Genomic DNA, 19,530 nt, shown 5'->3' with positions numbered 1-19,530 from the left:
TTAATAATAATTATTGTAGATAAATTCTCCAAAGATAGTGGCAAAAATTGTATGATTTTTTTTTATTCTTTTAAATAATTGATTAGAAAATGGATGCACTTAAAATCCAATTCTGTCATTTTTAATAGTTGAATTATTAGGCAAGATTTTGTTATGAAATTTGCTGCTATGAGGATGATTATAGTCATTGTATATGCGTAAGTGTGGTCACTTAGGAGGAACTGTCCGAGCTCTGATTATGTTTTTTTTTTTCACCAGGTGCTGGCGCTGGTCTTCATTCGTAAACTGCTGGACTTCTGCTTCAGCAAACGGGAGCTGAGTTACCTCGATGACCTCATGCCTGAGAGCAAAAAGAAGAAACTTGATGATGCATCTAAAAAGGCAGTGGAGGTATTACAGATGACCTCAAGCATCCGGCAAAACAATATCCAAACTGTTCCGCTATCGAAACGGAGATTTGAAGTGTGTGTGTGTGTGTGTGTGTGTAGCAGGAGTCCCAGGAGATGCTGGTTGATGACTCTGACAGAGGAGAGGATAAAAACACAGTGCGGATCTCAATGGAGAGCAGCAAGCTGCTACAATCTCCTAAAACACCAGACCCCAAGTAACACCAACTATTTCTCACACCTTAACTACAGTTTAGCAAAAAAGTGCTTAGCTTTTAGTAAGAACTTTCTTTAAACTTGAACTTCTCCTCTCTTCTCTTCCCATCACGCAGGACTGACCCCTCTGACATCAACATCTCAGACGAAATGTCTAAAACTACAGTCTGGAAGTCTCTTAGCTCCAGTCACAAAGACGCACAGCGTGCAACAGGGCTCAAAAAGGTAACTAGCAAAAAAAAAAAAAAAACTAACCTTGGCCAAGTTGGGAAGCTAGCTAGCTTAGCACAGACTGAAAACTATAATATTACCATGATATTGTGACAACCTCAGTGAATGTTTTATATCTAATTCTACAAGAATTGGCCACATTTACAAAAAGTGCTCACGTTGCAGCATTAGCTAATGAGGAAATGGAATCTATTTAATACAAAGATAAATGACCATCATGATTTCTTCTGCATGACTATGCAGAATCTAGGCAGCTAGGCTAGTTAGTGCAAGGTGATGCTATGCTAAACTGGTGAAAGTGTTGTTATGTTTACAGGGTAGATCTTGTGAGAGGCAGCACAAAAATTTCTCTAATCAGCAGTATTTCTTGGAACAAAACACACTGAGGATGAAAGCCGCCTCACTACAGTACAGTTACTGTAAAAATGCTAATTTGTTGTTGTGTTAGCATTATTCCAATCAACCATCAGAGAGGATTTAAATACATTTTAAAAAGATATCTTTGATTAAAGAAGCACTTTAAGTACCTAAATTTAAGGTTAAATCTTTTTTTTTTTAAATCGTTTTGTTATTTTTAATGTTGTAGAATGTTAGCGCAGCTAGAAAACTAAGGTGCTAGCATCAATCTGTGATTAGCCGAACTACTTTTTTCCTTCTATTGTGACTCTCTTTTTCTTTTGTGTATGATTTTCTGTCCTCAGGATGACCAGTGAAGAGTGTCACAGGGCCTGCGAATTCATCAACCAGTTAATTAACATCACTCTCTCCCTCTCTCACTCTTTCTCTCTCTCTCTCTCACACAGACACACACACACAACATACACACTACATACCATTAACCCTCCTTATAGCCATGAGGTGTGAGTGTGTATAGAGCGTGTGTGTGTGTGTGTTTAGTGTGTGTATAGAGGAGTACGCTTCTCTGCCCCTGTTTCATTTTAGCACTTTAACGCTGTCTAGAAAATCACAGTCGCCGCACAGAAAGCGTGGATTCTATTTTTAGCCATAAATGTCTCCCATTACTGCTGTACATGTGTTTCGTAACGCGTCGTTGAAATTATTAATAACCTCAGTAATAAGAGTCGAAGAAGTCGAGTGAGTGAAGAGGGTTTTTTTTAGTTAGAATGTGATCCAAATTGTGCAAACAATTTTCAGAGTCTGAATGATAAGCAGTAAAAGGGATATTCCAGTGTTTTCCGGATCTTTCCTGCTTAGCGTTCCAGATATTTTTTTTTTTAAATAAGCTTGTTCTCTGTGTTTTTTGTTCCTGGATTGACTCCAGATCTATCTCAACCCTGACCAGGATAAATATGAATGAATGAATGAATGATATGTTTTGACTCCTTATGTTTCACCCTGTTGGTGATTTATCCTGCATTTCTCCTTGGCTACGTCTCAATCCTCTCCCTAGCTCCCCGGGTGCTGAATCAGTACATCATGTACCCGAGTTCAGACGCCGCTCACAACCCTGACTCACTACACACTGAGCCTCTGATGACTCATTTTCACTGAGATTGATACCACTACATACTCACATTGTTGTAAAACTTACAACTACAGGCAGATTCGATGTCTTTCTGACGTTATCATTATTTTTCTCTTATGGTTCTTCCAGCAGGATGGATCGTAGCCTGGCTAATGGATTCTTTTAAAAGCATATCATATATAGAATGTTAAATGTTGTTGCTCATTCGGCTGCTCCTTGTTCGGGGTTGCCACAGCGGATCATTTTGTCCACATGTTGCAATTTGGCACAGGTTTTACGCCAGGTGCCCTTCCTGGCGCTACTCTTCCATTTATTCCGGGCTTGGGTCCGGCACTGAGAGTTAATTCTAATTGAGAGTGGTTGGGTTAGCACCCTGCCCAGGAATGAGAGCAATGAGAGCGCGGGATCCTGACGCTGGACCCTATATATATATATATATATATATATATATATATATATATATATATATATATATATATATATATATATAAAACATCATTTATATATATATAAAACATCAAATAAAACTAAAAATCATTAAGTAATTATTTGAGAGTGAAAAGGAAATCTGGAACATTTCCCTGCCAGACCACTAGAGGGCAATGCTTTACATTTTGGCTGTGTTTCATTTCCTTTTTATTTGTTTTACTGTGCATCTCATAGACATCTAAAAGGATAGCTCGGACACTTCCGCTACAACCCACTGGCTGGTGCGGTGACATCATGACGCCATATTTGTGGTTGTTGCTAGATTCTCAAGTTTTCTGTCTCTTTTATTGATATAAATGATTGTATTGTGTTAAATCCATAGTTCACCCACTCATAGAAACATAAAGAAAAACAATAGAGAAGCTCTGGTCTGGTACATCTGGAAATGTACATGCTCACTTGGAAGGAATCACGTGTCCTAGGTACCGTACATAGAATATATTTTCTCACCAAGAGTGTTGTAATGTGTGAAATATGACTCTCTGAACTAACATATTACTTGCTGAAAAAAGGAAACATATTACTTATCAAATTACGCCCTGGAAAATGTATTAATAATATTATGCCATGTTCTAGTCCATCTGTAATCACAGAAACAAAGTTGAGTATTAAAATAAAGACCAGTATGCGTTCAGGCTTTATAATTTAGGAGCCTCTGTGCTCAGTAATTCCCTTTTTCAACTCATAGTGACGGTGTTTCTGAGGATATTTTACAAGTTTATATGTACTACATATGATAAAATTAGCTATATGTTGTTGTTCTTTCGGCCACTCCCTGTTTGGAGTCGCCACAGCAGATCATTTAGTCCGCACGTTTGGATTTGGCACAGGTTTTTCAACACCCTTCCTGATGCAACCCTCCCGTTTAATCCAGGCTTGGGACCGGTACTGAGAGTTAACTAGGAGTTGGCTAGGTTTGCTTCCTGCCCAGGAATTGAACCCGGGCGATGAGAGTGCGGGATCCTGCCGCTGGACCACCAGGAGGCATCTGATTACTAAATGGGTACAACAGAGTTATCATGTTATATGATACACCGATCAGACATAACATGATTAACATGAATTATGTCCACCTGCCTAATATTGTGTTGGTCTACCTTTCTGACTTAAAGGATACTTTTGATAGATACTGACCACTGCAGACCGGGAACACCCCACAAGAGCTGCAGTTTTGGAGATGTTCTGATCCAGTGGTCTAGCCATCACAATTTGTCCCTTCGTCAAACTCAGTCAAATCCTTACGCTTGTGTATTTTTCCTGCTTCTAACATCAACTTTGAGGACAAAATGTTGACTTGCTGCCTAATATATCCCACCCACTAACAGGTGCCATGATGAGGAGATCATCAGCCTTATTCACTTCACCTCTTACTGCTCATAATGTTATGCCTGATCAGTGTATATCATTATATCATTATCATTATATCATGAAGTAGCGGGTCTGTCCGGTCTATCCCAGGAGTTTTCCGTTTTATTCTCTACCTCCTGTTTGTTACCTGTGTGAACCCTGTGTGTTTGCTGAGACCAGTTTGATCCAGTTCTTGCATAGTTCTCTATACTTGTAGTTGGTTCAGCACTTAATTGAAGCAGAAATTCTGCACTTGAGTCCACCCTGAATCGTGAGCTACAATAACAACAATAACGAGCTACTTCCGTTTGTAGTCTCCAATTTTATTTGAGCTGAGAAACTTCCGAAAATATGACGTCATCGATTCTATCCATGCTTCCTGGGTTAATGAGCGAACCAGAGAGCGGATCGAGACGCTGCCTTTCTCTTTCATTTAATACAGTTTATTGCCACCTACTGGACCGGAGAGTTTGGGGAATTGGACAGTAGATTCCATTAAAGAGGAATTCACTTCCTCAGTCCAAAGGGGCAGATGTTGTCCCCCATTAAAGCCACCAAATCTTCTCATATTCAACATCTGCCTAGGATTTTCTGGTAACATCTAATATCAAGCAACGACTTAATATTTAAAATGCTAGAACGCTAGGTTCTAAAACACTGGACTATTCCTTTCATTCTAATAGAAACACAACAATAAAATCCCTCCATTTTGAGTGAATGCTTTCTGATAGACTGCATTAAAAAAGAAAAATAAAAGCAATAAAGGACAATAACTGATGATAATCAGTCAAAAAAAAAAAAAAATATATATATATATATATATATATATATATATATATATATATATATATATATCTGAGGAATAAAAATAGAAAAATATGAAGTAGAAGAAATGTTTATCGTTCTTTACCAAGCTTGGGGCAGAAAAGGAAAAATGGCGATTAAATAAAATGAGGTGGAGGTTTAATTGTTGGATAAATCGTGGTCTCAGTCTCTCTGGGTCGAGGTTTAAGATTATTTTTTGCTCATTAAAAGAAAACTCCACCCTGAATCTTGTTAAACATGTTTATTATTATGGAATATTTAGTGTTAGTGATTCTGGTGCTAAATTTTTATTGGGTTATGTGAGAAGTTTGGTAGGATTACTGACTATTTTCCATGTGATATGTTTATAATGTAACGTCCAGCTCTCTCATACTTTCGAAGCTGATCTGTTCGAGCCAGAGTTCACAGACAAGGAGATAAGACAACTAGAAGAACCTCAAACATAAAGCGTCATTGACAACCCCCCCCCCCCCAATGCTCCACAATCACTAGGAATTCTGGGTAATTAAACAACATTATTCAACTACGAAAGATCAATTTGTCTTTCAGGGTGGAGTTTTGAACAGACTTAAGCGGCTGTTTAAGACTCCTCAGGGTTTAGAGATCCGGCATTCGATTAAAGCTGCAGTTGAGTGGATTTGTTTAAAAAGCCATTTAAAGGAATACTCCAGCATTTTTTGGAAAAAAATAACCCAACAAAAACCTAATGTCCAGGGTGACTTTGGCGCTAAGAATTTTTAGAGGAATAAAAATAAATAAATAAAACATTCCGTTCCATGGAAATGAAATGCGATAGAAATGTATAGGGAAAAAAATATATGCTGGAGTTTCCTTTACTGATGTCAATACTTTTCAATTGTTTTTATTTTTATTTTTTTGATTTCTCGATCCCGGTCACGTATCGATCTGTGGATTCCTCCAACATGCGACGACGCACACAAAGCCATTCGATTATTATCAAAGCACACATCCTTCCTAAGCTTCAGTTCAGATCAGATCAGATCAGATCAGATCAGGTGACAGGGTCCTTAAAATCTCACCTGTTAAGCTCCATCCTCCGTTATGGGCGTGGCCTTTCCCTCCTCCCCATCTCTGCTATTCACTTGTAATATATTTTTTTAAAAAATGGAAAAAAAAGCTTGTGTTTCAGGTCTGATGAACAATTTTCACCTCAATAAAAACAGCTCTTGATTTGTAGTCGCACTTTATGTAGATATACACAGAATATGAGTTTCTATTTTTAAGCCAGAGAGTGTAATTTAACTTATTATTATTATTATTATTATTATTATTATTATTATTATTATTATTATGATTCGGATTTATTTTAGTAAAACGTCCGTGTGTGTATATGTTGTAATAAGAAATGGGCGGAGCATTCATACTGCAAATGTTGTGATAGAGTAATAGAGAAGCAGGTTTTATTGACAGAGCGAGGTTTCTTTTCATTCTTTTTACGCGAAAGTCAGGATCTGAACAGGTCGTGATGAATGATAACGAGTCCTGTCGGAAACATCGGAATTACGGGACGCAAACTCGTAATTGCACGATGTGGGAAATTGTATAAGGGATTGTTAAGCGTCCTGGTGAACTGTTAAGCGTCCTGGTGCGTATGTTACGTGACAATACTGAAGCACCGTTAAGTTTGAGAAAAAAAATCACGCTATGTAAATAAAACGTCCCCGACAAGTCTCGGAATTTTCCGAGTTAGGTTTGTTTCATTATCACGAAGTGAACAGTCTAGTCCTGTACGTCGAAATCGACTTGTTTTTTTCACCCGCGTCGTAACCGTGACCTCTGAACTCCTACATCGCATCTTCGGAGGAGGATTTGAAGGCTTGTAAAGCGAAATCTAGTACTACAGGATGTGTACAGATCAAACTTGATCACTAATATGGCTGAAAAAAGATGAACAGACGTTCCTCACGAATCCTCGGCATCCAGGAGAACCCACGACCTCCTCCGTCCTGAACCGTGTTAAAAAAACGCAGACACTGGAGACTCCTTCCATAAACGTTAAATAAACACTTCCTTTCCACCGTATCGACAACTTTCTGTTTATTATCCGTCTTACGTGGATTATTACGTCTGCCGTTCGAGCCCCTGTGAATGATTTGTTACTATGGTAACCAACGTCTGACCGATCCACAGTGCTGTGGTATAAAATGCAGAAGAAGAAAAACAGTTTGAATTTTAAAATGCAAAATTATATTTCACACACACACACATACACAGGGAAAAATCTGTTCAATTCTTCTGGAAATGTTGATTTTTAAAACTTGCCTGGATCTCGTACGGAGAATTAGTGATGCTGTGTTACACTCATTGTTAATCACGATCTCCTGTTTGTCTGCTGACTGAAAAAAAATCCTGAACGATGTTCCAGAAAAATCTGGAATCTGTTCAGAAAAAAAAGAAAAGCGGGTTTCATTTGGTTTGTGTGTCATCGTGCCGTTCTGATCAGTAAGCGTGTTGTTGCTTCGGTCCATCTGACTTTTGTTTTCTTGATGTATTATAATGTTTAATATATTAAAAAATTAAACACTGTCTTTTCAATATTTAACTCCAACTAACGTTTTGAGACACCAAAATCTGTCTGAACATGATGTTTAATATCGATATGTTAATCTGTTTCCATGTAATTATTCAAACCAGCAGCACCTCGGTGTGTATTAGTCCCCTATAGCAACCACTTAGTGTCCAGGACTTTAACTGCCAAAGCAGAGCCAGGAGAGTGAGTGTGAGTGTGTGTGTGTGTGTGTGTGTGTTGTAGTAAGGCTCAGATTGTCTGGTCAGATATAACGTCTGCAATAAATTTATGCTTGGTTGACAAACAGTCTGCATTTCAACTCGTTTTCCTTCATTTTGGACCGAATTTGTGTTTCTGTTGCAGTGGAACCTTGGCATGCGAATACCCTCCCTTAAGAATTTTCACATTTTTGCAAGAAATTTGCATTGGCATACAAAGCATTTCTGGCATACGAATGAACTGAACCGAACCGAATGCCGGCAAAGTCGCGTGTAAGCTGTTAAAGAGTCAACCCACGATACCAGCGTTACCTTCAGCATGCGTTCAAAAGCTAGGTGATTTTTCGGGTGTTTTTTGTTGACAGATCGGTGGTGTGGGTGCTCTGTTCTATTTTTAGCCCAACCTTGGTGGCACGACTTCCTGTGAGGAGCCTTGACATGGAATGCTTGGCTTGGGTCAGTTCTTTGTAAGCAGCCATACAGTTTACATACGCTGAGTATTGGGAATATTGGTCATATTTTTGGGCGGCTGGAACGGATTATCTGCATTTACATTACTTCTGAGGGGAAAATTCGTTTTGTGATACAAATCTTCACCTTAGAACCTCCAGAACCAAATAAATTCCTATGCCGAGGTTCTGCTGTAGTTTATTTTATACAAGTGTTCATTTAACGGTTCTCAGGTTCAGGTTCAGGGTTCTATATAGAACACTATAAGAGAGCATTTTTCTATTTAGTTGGATTTTTAAAAACTGTGGAGAGCTGTTATGAGAAAATAATCAACAACAGCGTTGGTGTGATGATGTGGAGTAACTGTTACCACACTGACACAGCCTGAAGTGTTTTATTCCTCTTACACCACAGCAAGCTTCACCTTGGACTGTTTCAAAGCTCAGATACTGGAGACTCCTTCCATAAAGGTCACATAAACACGTCCTTAGAGAAACCTTCACCATATCGACAAACTTCTGTTTATTAGATGCTGTGGGTTATTACGTCTCCAATTTGTGCCGCTGTAAACGAGCTGCTACTATAGTAACCAACACCTTCTGACCAATCAGAATCGAGAATTCCACAACGCTGTGGTATAAAATACAGTAATTAATGGAAACAGGAAAAAATAACCAACAACAATGTGGAGTGAGGAAGCAGAGTTACACCTAACTTGATTGTTTTTCTTATAAAAGCATGTCCTGAAGTGTTTTATTCCTCTTACACCACTGTGATTTTCCAACACTAATATTTTAGATTTATTATTTAAGAAAAAAACATTTTATCCATACATTTACTAGCAGATTAAAATATGAGTTTTGATTATGGCTTAATTTAAAGCACATATATTTACAGTCACATTTTTGGCATAATCTAGAGTGACTAACAAATTTTATCTCATTTTTTACAACTGAGGGCCTTGCTCAGGAGCCCAGCAGTGGTAGCTTGGTGGACCTGGGATTCAAACTCACAACACCTTGACCACTAAGCAACCAGATGGAGTCCACTATAGTGTCTGCTTTTCCAGCTTGTCGTGTCACTCAGAGGTTTTTCACACGGACAGTTTAGTCAGAAAGATCTGTAATGTGAAAGCCGTCATGTGGACCAGGAAGCACAGCGTGGTACACCTCGGTACCGAACCCTGGACGATCCGACGGGTCTGCACTTGTTTAGGAAGTAAAGTAACCTGCATGTGTGTTTGTTATTTGTTAGTTTCCACAACACACAAGGAGCAACAGGGAAATGCTGTGGAAGACGAGGTGAGACGAGACGCCATACTGTGCTCTAAAATAATAAAAAACAAAAAATCTGGTCAGTCGATATGGTTGACAAGTGACCAGACCTGAACGCACTCAGATTCAGTTAAGTAGTGTTTATTTGTCACATATACATTACAGCACAGTGAAATTCTTTCATCACATATCCCATCTTTGGAGAGTTGGGGTCAGAGCACAGGGTCAGCCATGATGCAGCAGCATGCCTGGAGAAGGGGGGGTTGGGGGCCTTGCTCAAGTGCCCAACGGTGGCAGCTTGGCAGTGGTGGGGCTTGAACCCTGATCTTCCGATCAACGACCCAGCGCCTTGACCACTTGAGCCGCCAACACCCCCCCCCCCCACCACCTACATTTCAGACTTGAACTCTGAATGAAAACCACCTGAGAAACGGCTCACAGTCAACCCCTGATACCGGAGACTCCTTCCACGGCAAATGTCACCATGACAACGAGTACACAAGTTTTTAGTCCTTACATCCAACAGAAGCAAACAGCACATTTGGTCACTAGGGATGATTTTGTCCCAACATCTAGGACTTTTGGTACTATTATGTTTCTTACATTCTGCTTTGAGACAATGTCCATTGTTAAAATTGGCGCTAATGAAATAACATCGAATCGAACGTTAATGTCCGTAAAAAACCTTGAGTTTTTTAGTGAGCTGAGGTTCTGGAAAATGAATCAACACCTTCTGACCAATCAGCTTTGAGAATTCATCAGTGCTGTGTTGTGATGTAATATAAAACACAAACCAAAAAAAAAAAAAAAATCAATCCTGGGTTGTTAAGAGGTTTTAGTGATTCCAACTGACTGATATTCATTATCTGTTTCATTATTTTCTGTATTATAAAGTGGAACACGAGACATCATTCATTTCCTTTAAAGCGTCAGTCAGTTATATTCCAGACAAATGACAATCCAGGAGAAAAGACAAGAGAATTCTGTCTGATTAGTAAAACATTTAAGCAGGTAAGTGTTTAACAGAAAGCAGTAAATGTTTCAATACGAGAGATGTTGTATTAGACTGGAAATTGTCTAAAAGCCTCCAGGTGCTGAGAGAAGAGAGCAGCAGATTCTCTGGCTGTGTGTAGCTGCTTCTCACACCAGAGGCTCAGGAAGTCTCGCAACACGCTCACACGTGCTTTATGGTACCAATCGATCTGGAAAATATTTTAAAAATTAGATTGAAGAATCGTTTCAGTCAATACACACACACACACACACACACACACACACTTATCCCAGATTCAATTAAAATTATAGTACAAGGGCGGATGTTGGACTCGGTTCAAATGTTCACTCGAATTCATATTATATTCGTCCATGTCATAACAATAATATCGATAAAGAGAAGAAAAATAAAGAAGAAAAATGTACAAAAAAAAATTACTAAGAATAGAATGCCAATAACAGTACTTAACGATACAGAAAAAATAAATACTAAGAACAGAATGTCAAAAAAGTATAGTAAAATGATTTAATTCAAACATAAATAAATAAATAAATGAATAAATAAATAAAAGAAAAATATAAAATTATTTATGTACACCGATCAGGCATAACATTATGACCACCTGCCTAATATTGTGTTGTTCCCCCTTTTTTTTGCTGCCAAAACAGCCCTGACCCTGACGAGGCAAAGACTCCAATAGATCCCTGAAGGTGTGCTGTGGGATCTGGCACCAAGATGCTAGCAGCAGAGGTGGGGCCTCCATGGGATACTTACAGGACTTAAAAGGATACTTTTGATAGATACTGACCACTGCAGACCGGGAACACCCCACAAGAGCTGCAGTTTTGGAGATGCTCTGATCCAGTGGTCTAGCCATCACAATTTGGCCCTTCGTCATACTCTTGTCCATTTTTCCTGCTTCTAACATCAACTTTGAGGACACAATGTTGACTTGCTGCCTAATATATCCCACCCACTAACAGGTGCCATGATGAGGAGATACTCAGTCTTATTCACTTCACCTCTCACTGGTCATAATGTTATGGCTGATCGGTGGAGCTGTGTTTAACTCATTCTGAAAAGAATGGTCTGTCATATAAAAGGGGAAAAAAGAAAACAATTCGAGAAGCGATGAATTTAAAAATAAAAGTTCTTGTCGAAGCTAATGGATCGTGTGATAAAAAAAAGGATGAGACGTCCAGTGTGATGTGAAGTCCTCACCTCTTCCTTGGCCACTGCTGAGATGAGATTAAACTCTTTCTGTGTGATGATCTGAATTTTGTCCACCTACAAGAACACAGAGAACATTAAGGTTTAAATGTTCAACTCCTCTGGGGTGGTTGCTTTCGAGTATATCATTATGTCAGTATTTAGGGGGGAAAACAACAACAACAAAAAATTTGGCTAATTTTATATTAGCAAAATAGACTTAAAACAGGCATGCTAAGCTAGTTAGCTACTTGAGTGTTGCTAGTGAAGCAACATTACTTAAAATGTGTTATTAATCTTACACCACAGTAGTTTTTCCAACAGTTACACTATTTGATTGATTAATAAACATTTGTCTATACTGAAATATCCACAAAATAAGTTTTGTTAGCCCTTGGCAGCTCATCGATCGTTCCTTCTCAGGATCGCTTTTTCTCTCACTCTCACTCGGCTAAGTAAAACGTAATGTACCAAAAATAAACAAATAAAAGCAAACAAACAACAAAAATGCAGTTTGTCATGTTACAGTGTAATGTAAAAATACCATTTACATTTAGAATTTTCACAAAATAAGATCAACCGATTTTTATAAATTATGCAAATGAGTAAAGGGTCATGTAGCACTTTGTTAAGCTAGCTTACTTAGATAATTTTAGTGATGTGTAGAACTCTAGCTGTATATTTTTACGTTTGCCTGTCGTTCATTTAAAAATTAAGAAACATTTATGAGCAAGTTTATTAGCAGTTAAAAGTTATGGATGCCTGGAGGACATGTGGGCATGACCAAATTTGCATATCATGCATATTCGTAATGCAGGGTATTTTTAATGAGGGGAAATATAAACAGGATTAGAATGGACTGAAGTATATCTAACGAACGATAGAAATTATTATTAATATGTGTGTGTGTGTGTGTGTGTGAATTTGTTAGACTCACAACTGCTTTCCTATTGGGTTTGGCTTTTTCTGCGTTCTTAATGATGGTTTCCAGTTCCACTAGTTTACAGGTTCTTCTAAACAACATCTCCTGTAACGACAAAACACACACACACACACACAGGATTTCAGCTTAAACCCTCTCTACATGCTGAATTCTTCATTCTGATTGATCTAAAAAAAGTGTTCATTCGTTTCCTGTAAGAGGTGTATATGAATGTCATGGTTTCTATGGTAACAGCTAGGTAACCTAACTACCTATAGTATTACTGTAACTTACTCTAGACTTATAATATATAGCCATATGAAAGTGAGCACTTTTATTTGAACTGTTTGGAAGGAGTCTCCAGTTACAGTCACGTGTTTTCCGACACGGTAGAGCGGAATTTTCCGATTTACATTTAAAATGTAGCTATAATCGGATAAAAAATGAAGGTGTGTGTTTTTATGTTTATTTCTTTTTAATAAATAAAATTTATTATTTGCTGTGGGAGAAGAGGAACAAATAAACGGCTTCAGGAAATTCTAACCTTCGAACTCTCGCTGATTATTTTCCTAAAAGCACACAACACAGTGTGTTACTCTTCATATAAACTGTGTTCATGCTGAGGAATTACTCACTCTCTTTGCCTCCTGGTAGCGAGACTCGATATCCAAACCCAACCCCAAGGTGAACACGTCATTCTCTGAAACTTTGTCAAGGTTGTTCTGGAAAGAAGAGAAATGGAGAATGATAAATGAATAAAGACTGACAGGGAAATACAAATGTGCATGATTTATTTCTGTTGCTGAACTTACTTTCACTGCATCCATTATATCTGACAGCTTCAGACAAATCCTGAGGCGCAAAAAAACCCCAACAGGAATAAATAAATAAAAAGACTGTATTAAGTAATAAATAATTAAATTAAATTACATTTAAATAAATAAATAAATAAAATAAAAATAATTAAATATATTAATTAATATAAATAAATAAATAAAATAAAAATAAATACCCAAAATTAAACAATTAAATTAAATGACATAAAATAAAAATAAATTAATTAATTAAAAATGAATGAATATAAATAAAAATGTAATTTAATTTAAATTAATAAATAAATAAAAATAAATAAATATGTTTTTATATATATATATATATATATATATATATATATATATATATATATATATATATATATATATATATATATATATATAAAATTAAACAATTTAATAAATTAAATGTAATTTACATAAATAGATTAATTAATATGAATAAATACATAAAATTAAACAATAAAAAAATCAATTAAATTAAAGAATTAAAGAATTAAGAGTCTGTGAGTTTAAGTCACAAAAACAAACCAAAAGATTGATCACATGGTTTCCAGGCACAAATGCAGTTTTCTAACAACATTAACATCACAAAAATACGCAAAAAGAAATCTTTTTTTATTATTATTTAAATAATATCCTTGAATTAACACTTTATTGCTGAAAATTTGAATGTTTTCTTAAAGATTTTAATATTGAAGCTCTGCCACATTCCATGTCCTGTTAGTAGATCCAGATTTTCAGATCCAGTTTTTTTCTTTTACATGATGATATTATTTATAAATGAAGGTCAAAAGAGGTTATTGACAAGGTGTGTGAGTTTATGCATCATTTCATCTCAAGATATGTCTCTGCTCTGCGTCTTAATGATGGACGATGTGTTAAAACACACACACGCTTACTTGGAGGCTGCAGCAGACGGATTGTCCTGAGTAACACAGAGACGTAATGAGGTGGAGAAATGACCACATGCCAGAGAAAGCCCTGCAAAACACACACACAAACACACACACACACACACACACACACAAACACACACATCCACTGAAATGTAATCAAACGCCAAATCATTTAATTCTGTCGTGTTATAGGAAGTCAGAGGAAGTGAGTCAGAGTCTTACTCTGCTTGGTCAGCACGGTGTCGAGGAATTTCTGTAGGAAAGCAAACAACATTGAAGTTCCGATAAATTATTGAAACAGTTTCCTGAATAACAGATCGGTGAAGAGAGAAGAAACGAATGGCCGAACCTCTGTGGTAGCTTTAAACAGAGCGGTCATGTGTGTGCTGCTTTCTCTCTCATTGTGAAAGAATTCGTCCACGTCCTGAGGACACACACACACACACACACACACACTATGGCTTGGTACACGTTGTTATTAGATGTTTGTATGTATTTTTCAGCACTAATACACACCCTGTGTCCCTCCTTCCTCATTTCCTCCATGGCGTGACTGAGGCGGTCGAAGATGCCCTTTTTGCTGCGCTGTTTCCCCGGTAACTGCGTAAACAAAAACACCCCCAAATACAGCAAGAGAGAAACAAGAAACGTTTGTATTAATTCATAACAAACGCAGAATTCCTTCCTAGCTTACTTCCTTCCTTTCCCTCCTTCCCTGCTTCCTTCCTTCCTTCGTTCCTTCCTTCCTAGCTTCCTTTCTTCCTTCCTTCCTTCGTTCCTTCCGTCCAAGCTTCCTTCCTTCATTTCTTCCTTCCTTCGTTCCTGGCTTCCTTCCTTCCTTCCTTCGTTCCTTCCTTCCTTTGTTCGTTCGTTCCTTCCTAGCTTCCTTCCCTCCTTCCTTTGTTCATTTAGTTCGTTCCTTCCTTCCTTCCTTCCTTCCTTCATTCGTTCCTTCCTTCCTTTCCTTGCTAGCTTCCTTCCTTCCTTCTTTCCTTTCTTCGTTCCTGCCGTCCAAGCTTCCTTCCTTCATTTCTTCCTTCCTTCCTTCCTTTGTTCGTTCATTTGTTTGTTCCTTCCTAGCTTCCTTCCCTCCTACCTTTGTTCATTCGTTCGTTCCTTCCTTCCTTCCTTCCTTCCTTCCTTCCTTCCTTCCTTCATTTGTTCGTTTCTTCCTTCCTTTCCTTGCTAGCTTCTTTCCTTCCTCTGTCATTTTAATCATTTATTTTTTAGAAAGAATTAAACTGATCTAGCTGGAAATGTGGCTTAATAGTTTCACAGTGTATTATAAGTGTGTTATATAAGAAATAAGAATATTACCATAAGAAGAAGAAGAATGATTAAAATAAATCTGCATTTATTCCAGATATTGTTAGGTCTGAAGTGTAAACGCTGTACCTCTGTGCTGCTGAGGAAGCTGTGCAGTGATTTGTTTTTTCCCAGGATGCTGTGTGCTGCCACCTGCTGCAGGTAAAACTCTAAAGCCTTACAGTAAAGCTGCCAGTTATCTCCCAGAGCCAGGAAGCCTACACACACACACACACACACACACACACCAGCTGTCAGTCATTGTCAGTGACATTTAATCTACAGCGCTATACAATTCTGGACTCTGATTGGTCAGAAGATGTTAATGAATTTTTTACACCTGCAGAAGTTAATGCAAAATGAAGCCAACTCCTCAATAAGCTGAAGATCTTGCAGTTTCAAAAGTTCAAAATTACTGAAGAATTTCCGAAGATTTGGTCGAGATGACATCATCAAGTGACATCATCACAACACGCATTCAGCCAAATCCCCCTTCAATTCGCAGGAGTACAGCTATCATAGGATGTCCGCTTCATCACACCACCATGCTGTTGATTATTTTCCTTTAACAGCAGTATTTATTGTTTAATTTGCCAGATGGTTATGTGATTTAATGTGAGTGGATGAGGCATACCCAGGAGTTTCAGTGCTTTAGCCTGGGTGTGTGAGCTGGAAGGTAGAGGTCTGGCTGGAAGAGGAGGAAACTGTGGGGAGAAGATTTTAATGGATTAAAAATTTTCAAGAAGGTGTATTAAAAAAAGTTATCAAAAGATATCACAATATCTGAAGAAAATTACATCCTGACATAATTTATTATGATAAGGGTCTTATGTTCCCCAGTTCATTGACTTTGGGGAACATAGAGCCCCGGGGAACATAGAGCGCAGGGAACATAGAGCTCTGGGAAACATAGAGCCCTGGGGAACACAGAGCACAGATGAACATAGAACCCTGGGAAGCATAGAGCCCTGGGGAACACGGAGCACAGAGGAACATAGAGCCCTGGGGAATGCAGAGCACAGAGGAACATAGAGCCCTGGGGAATGCAGAGCACAGAGGAACATAGACCCCTGGGGAACACGGAGCACAGAGGAACATAGAGCCCTGGGGAACACGGAGCACAGAGGAACATAGAGCCCTGGGGAACACGGAGCACAGAGGAACATAGAGCCCTGGGGAACGCAGAGCACAGAGGAACATAGAGCCCTGGGGAACACGGAGCACAGAGGAACATAGAGCCCTGGGGAACACGGAGCACAGAGGAACATAGAGCCCTGGGGAATGCAGAGCACAGAGGAACATAGAGCACTGGGACACATAGAGCAGAGAGGAACATGGAGCCCTGGGAAACATGGAGCCCTGGAGAACATAAAACCCTGGGGAACATAGAGCAAGGGGGAACATAGAGCTCTTGGAAACATGGAGCCCTGGGGAACATGGGGCCCTGGGATCTGGGGAAAATAGAACCATAGGGAATATAGGGCCTCTGGGAAGATAGGGCCAGAGAATCTGGGAAACATAGTGCCCTGTGGAGCATAGTACCCTGGGGAAGATAGGGCCATGGGACTGTGGGATCTGGGGAAAATAGAACCCTAAGCAACATAGTAACCTGGGGAACATAAGATCATGCGGGGAACATAGGGCCATGGGATCTGGGTAACATAGTACTTTGGGCAACATAGTACTCTGGGGAACATAGGGACATTGGGAATATAGAACCCTGGGATCTTGGGAAAATAGAACCCTAAGGAACAGGGGGCAATGGGGAACATAGGGCCATGGGACTTGGGGAAAATAAAAACCTAAAGAACATAAAACCCTGGGGAACACAGGGCCATGGGAAACATAGGACCCTGGGATGTGGGGAAAATAGAACCCTAGGGAACATCGATCCTGGGAAACATAGGGCCATGGGGAACATAGGGCCATGGGATCTGGGGAAAATAGAAAGCTTAGGATCATAGGACCCTGGGGAAAATAGGGCCATGGGGAACACAGGGCCATTGGAAACATAGGACCGTGGGGAACATGGTATCCGGGGATCTGGGGAAAATAGAACCCTAGCGAACATAGTACCCTGGGAGCCATAGGATCCTGTGGAAAATAGAACCCTAGGGAACATAGAGCCATGGGGAACATGGTGCCCTGGGATCTGGGGAAAATAGAACCCTAAGGAACATAGGACCCTTTGGAACATTGTACTCAGTGCTGAAGCAGTGAAATCACGCACTATCACTCCATGGAGTTCTGCATCATCTTCATGAGAGAAAAGACTCTGCTGCAGCCAGTCGAAATCCTCATAGGTCCTAAAGACGCAGATCCCTTTATCGCTGCTCAGCTGAAAGACCAGTGGACAAAAGGAAGATAAATAACTTTTTTTTTTTTTTTTTGAACAACTGCATAAAGTGTAAAGTGACCGGCCGACCTTCTGAGACGCGATGGCGAAAGTTAGCATGTCTCCGTCCTGCGTGACGTCAGTAATCTTGATGCTGTTAGCGTTCACGCTCGACGCCGACTTATCGTTCGAGCCATCCTTAAACGTCCAGAAAGAAATAGTGTGGATCCAGGTTTATATAGAAACTACACAAAGGTCTTAAATATTTACAGTGTGGTCAATTCCAGAATTATTGGCACCCTTGAGACTGAAAGCAGAAATGAATAACACGTGCAAGAAGCGATTACTTTTTAAATCCTAAATGTATAATGGCTCTGTGTTGTTATTTTTCAAAATTATTGGCGCCCCTTAAAATGTTTGGTAACGTTGAACAATCTTGGAGACATTTGTAGAAGATCCTTCATATTCTCCATTTTGTTTATTTTTCCATTCAAACTACAGGATTTCAGATCCAGAAACTGAGGACAACTGATATCATCAACCATTTCTGTCTTGATTTGGATGCATGGATGCATGTTTTTTCCATGGATACTCAGAGGAAAGCACGGTCTGCCCTCTTCCACATACACCAGCACAGAGACTCCTACGATTGGTTAGTTTCATCTACAGAGAATGCACATCACATCACTTCATGGATTGTCTCAGTGTCTCACTAGGGAATGATTAAGGTTGGTTTCTAGAAAATTACAAATCTTAACCTCCTTGCAGAGGCAACCTTATGTTATATCTGAGGCAACACTAGAGTTTCTGGAGACTGGGAGCATATTAAGGAAGATTTGTGCTGAAAAGATTGGTGCATAATTCTGAGAAGGAGGGAAAAAAGATGTTATGAGACTGATTTTGGATGAAATCTAATTATCTTTCGCTTTTTCTGTAATATTACGTTTATGCAGATATTTTTGCCTAATCTCTGGAAGGGTGCCAATAATTATGGAGTGGAAAAAGACTGAACAAAAGTAAAACAAAAGATTTTAAGAGGCAAATATTAGAAACAAGTCTGGACATAAAGTTCTTGGGCGCACACACACACACACACACACACACACACAAATCATGTGATCATGTCATCTTTCATTCGTAAGATAAACTTTGCAAACCTAATTTTTTTGTCCAGTGACTTTTCATATAACCCTGGAAACTCGCTTTACCCAAAAATTGTTTACGAAGTGAAAATTACTCACCATCATCTGAATTTTTTCGTGCAGAAGAGCGTCAGTCAGAAAATGTCCCTCAGAAAACCAAACACGAGTAAACGCAGCGGACGTAACACTCAGGACATGTCCTTAATGTGCCAGCTGAACAATTCCTTTTTCTCGTATAACCGTTTATTACTCATTCCCCCTCTCTCTCTCTCTCTCTCTCTCTCTCACACACTCATAAAATCTGCCTGCATGCACAACTTTTGGAAAGCAGGATATCCTGTGAGTCAAAGGTTACAACAGTCTCATGATCAGCATGTGTGAAGCCTGCAGTTGATCCTGGGGATTTTAAATAAGAGTTAAATTATTGTTATGGCTTTGT

General features: G+C 38.9%; 2 protein-coding genes across 3 annotated transcripts in view; one reads left to right on the top strand and one right to left on the bottom strand.

Annotated features, from left to right (window-relative positions):
* slc4a8 (solute carrier family 4 member 8) overlaps window positions 1–5,008 on the top strand; it is a 40,030-nt gene extending 35,022 nt beyond the window's left edge. The window contains exons 22-25 of one of the 2 annotated variants that reach the window (XM_058402494.1): window positions 259–390; window positions 492–604; window positions 719–827; window positions 1,535–5,008. In XM_058402494.1, coding sequence (XP_058258477.1) covers window positions 259–390; window positions 492–604; window positions 719–827; window positions 1,535–1,546 — 366 coding nt within the window. In that variant the 3' untranslated portion in view covers window positions 1,547–5,008. Of the gene's footprint in view, window positions 1–258; window positions 391–488; window positions 605–718; window positions 828–1,534 lie in introns of both variants that reach the window. The other variant, XM_058402493.1, reaches the window with a different exon arrangement.
* A 4,569-nt stretch (window positions 5,009–9,577) lies between these two features.
* On the bottom strand, window positions 9,578–19,378 carry si:dkey-28n18.9 (sorting nexin-6). Its single transcript, XM_058402501.1, has 14 exons — window positions 19,191–19,378; window positions 18,040–18,147; window positions 17,845–17,952; window positions 16,249–16,318; window positions 15,705–15,832; window positions 14,826–14,909; window positions 14,659–14,733; window positions 14,532–14,562; window positions 14,313–14,394; window positions 13,390–13,429; window positions 13,213–13,299; window positions 12,593–12,682; window positions 11,668–11,733; window positions 9,578–10,654 (listed from the first exon to the last, which is right to left on the bottom strand). Exons 1-14 carry the CDS (start codon window positions 19,194–19,196, stop codon window positions 10,514–10,516), a joined length of 1,116 nt encoding a protein of 371 aa, XP_058258484.1. The 5' UTR covers window positions 19,197–19,378; the 3' UTR covers window positions 9,578–10,513.
* Window positions 19,379–19,530: the final 152 nt, after the last annotated feature.

This window comes from Hemibagrus wyckioides, linkage group LG11 (assembly GCF_019097595.1).
Source record: "Hemibagrus wyckioides isolate EC202008001 linkage group LG11, SWU_Hwy_1.0, whole genome shotgun sequence".
NCBI classification, from domain to species: domain Eukaryota; kingdom Metazoa; phylum Chordata; class Actinopteri; order Siluriformes; family Bagridae; genus Hemibagrus; species Hemibagrus wyckioides.
The sequence above is the reverse complement of the archived record's forward strand: the minus strand, read 5'-3'. Positions and strand labels throughout refer to the sequence as shown.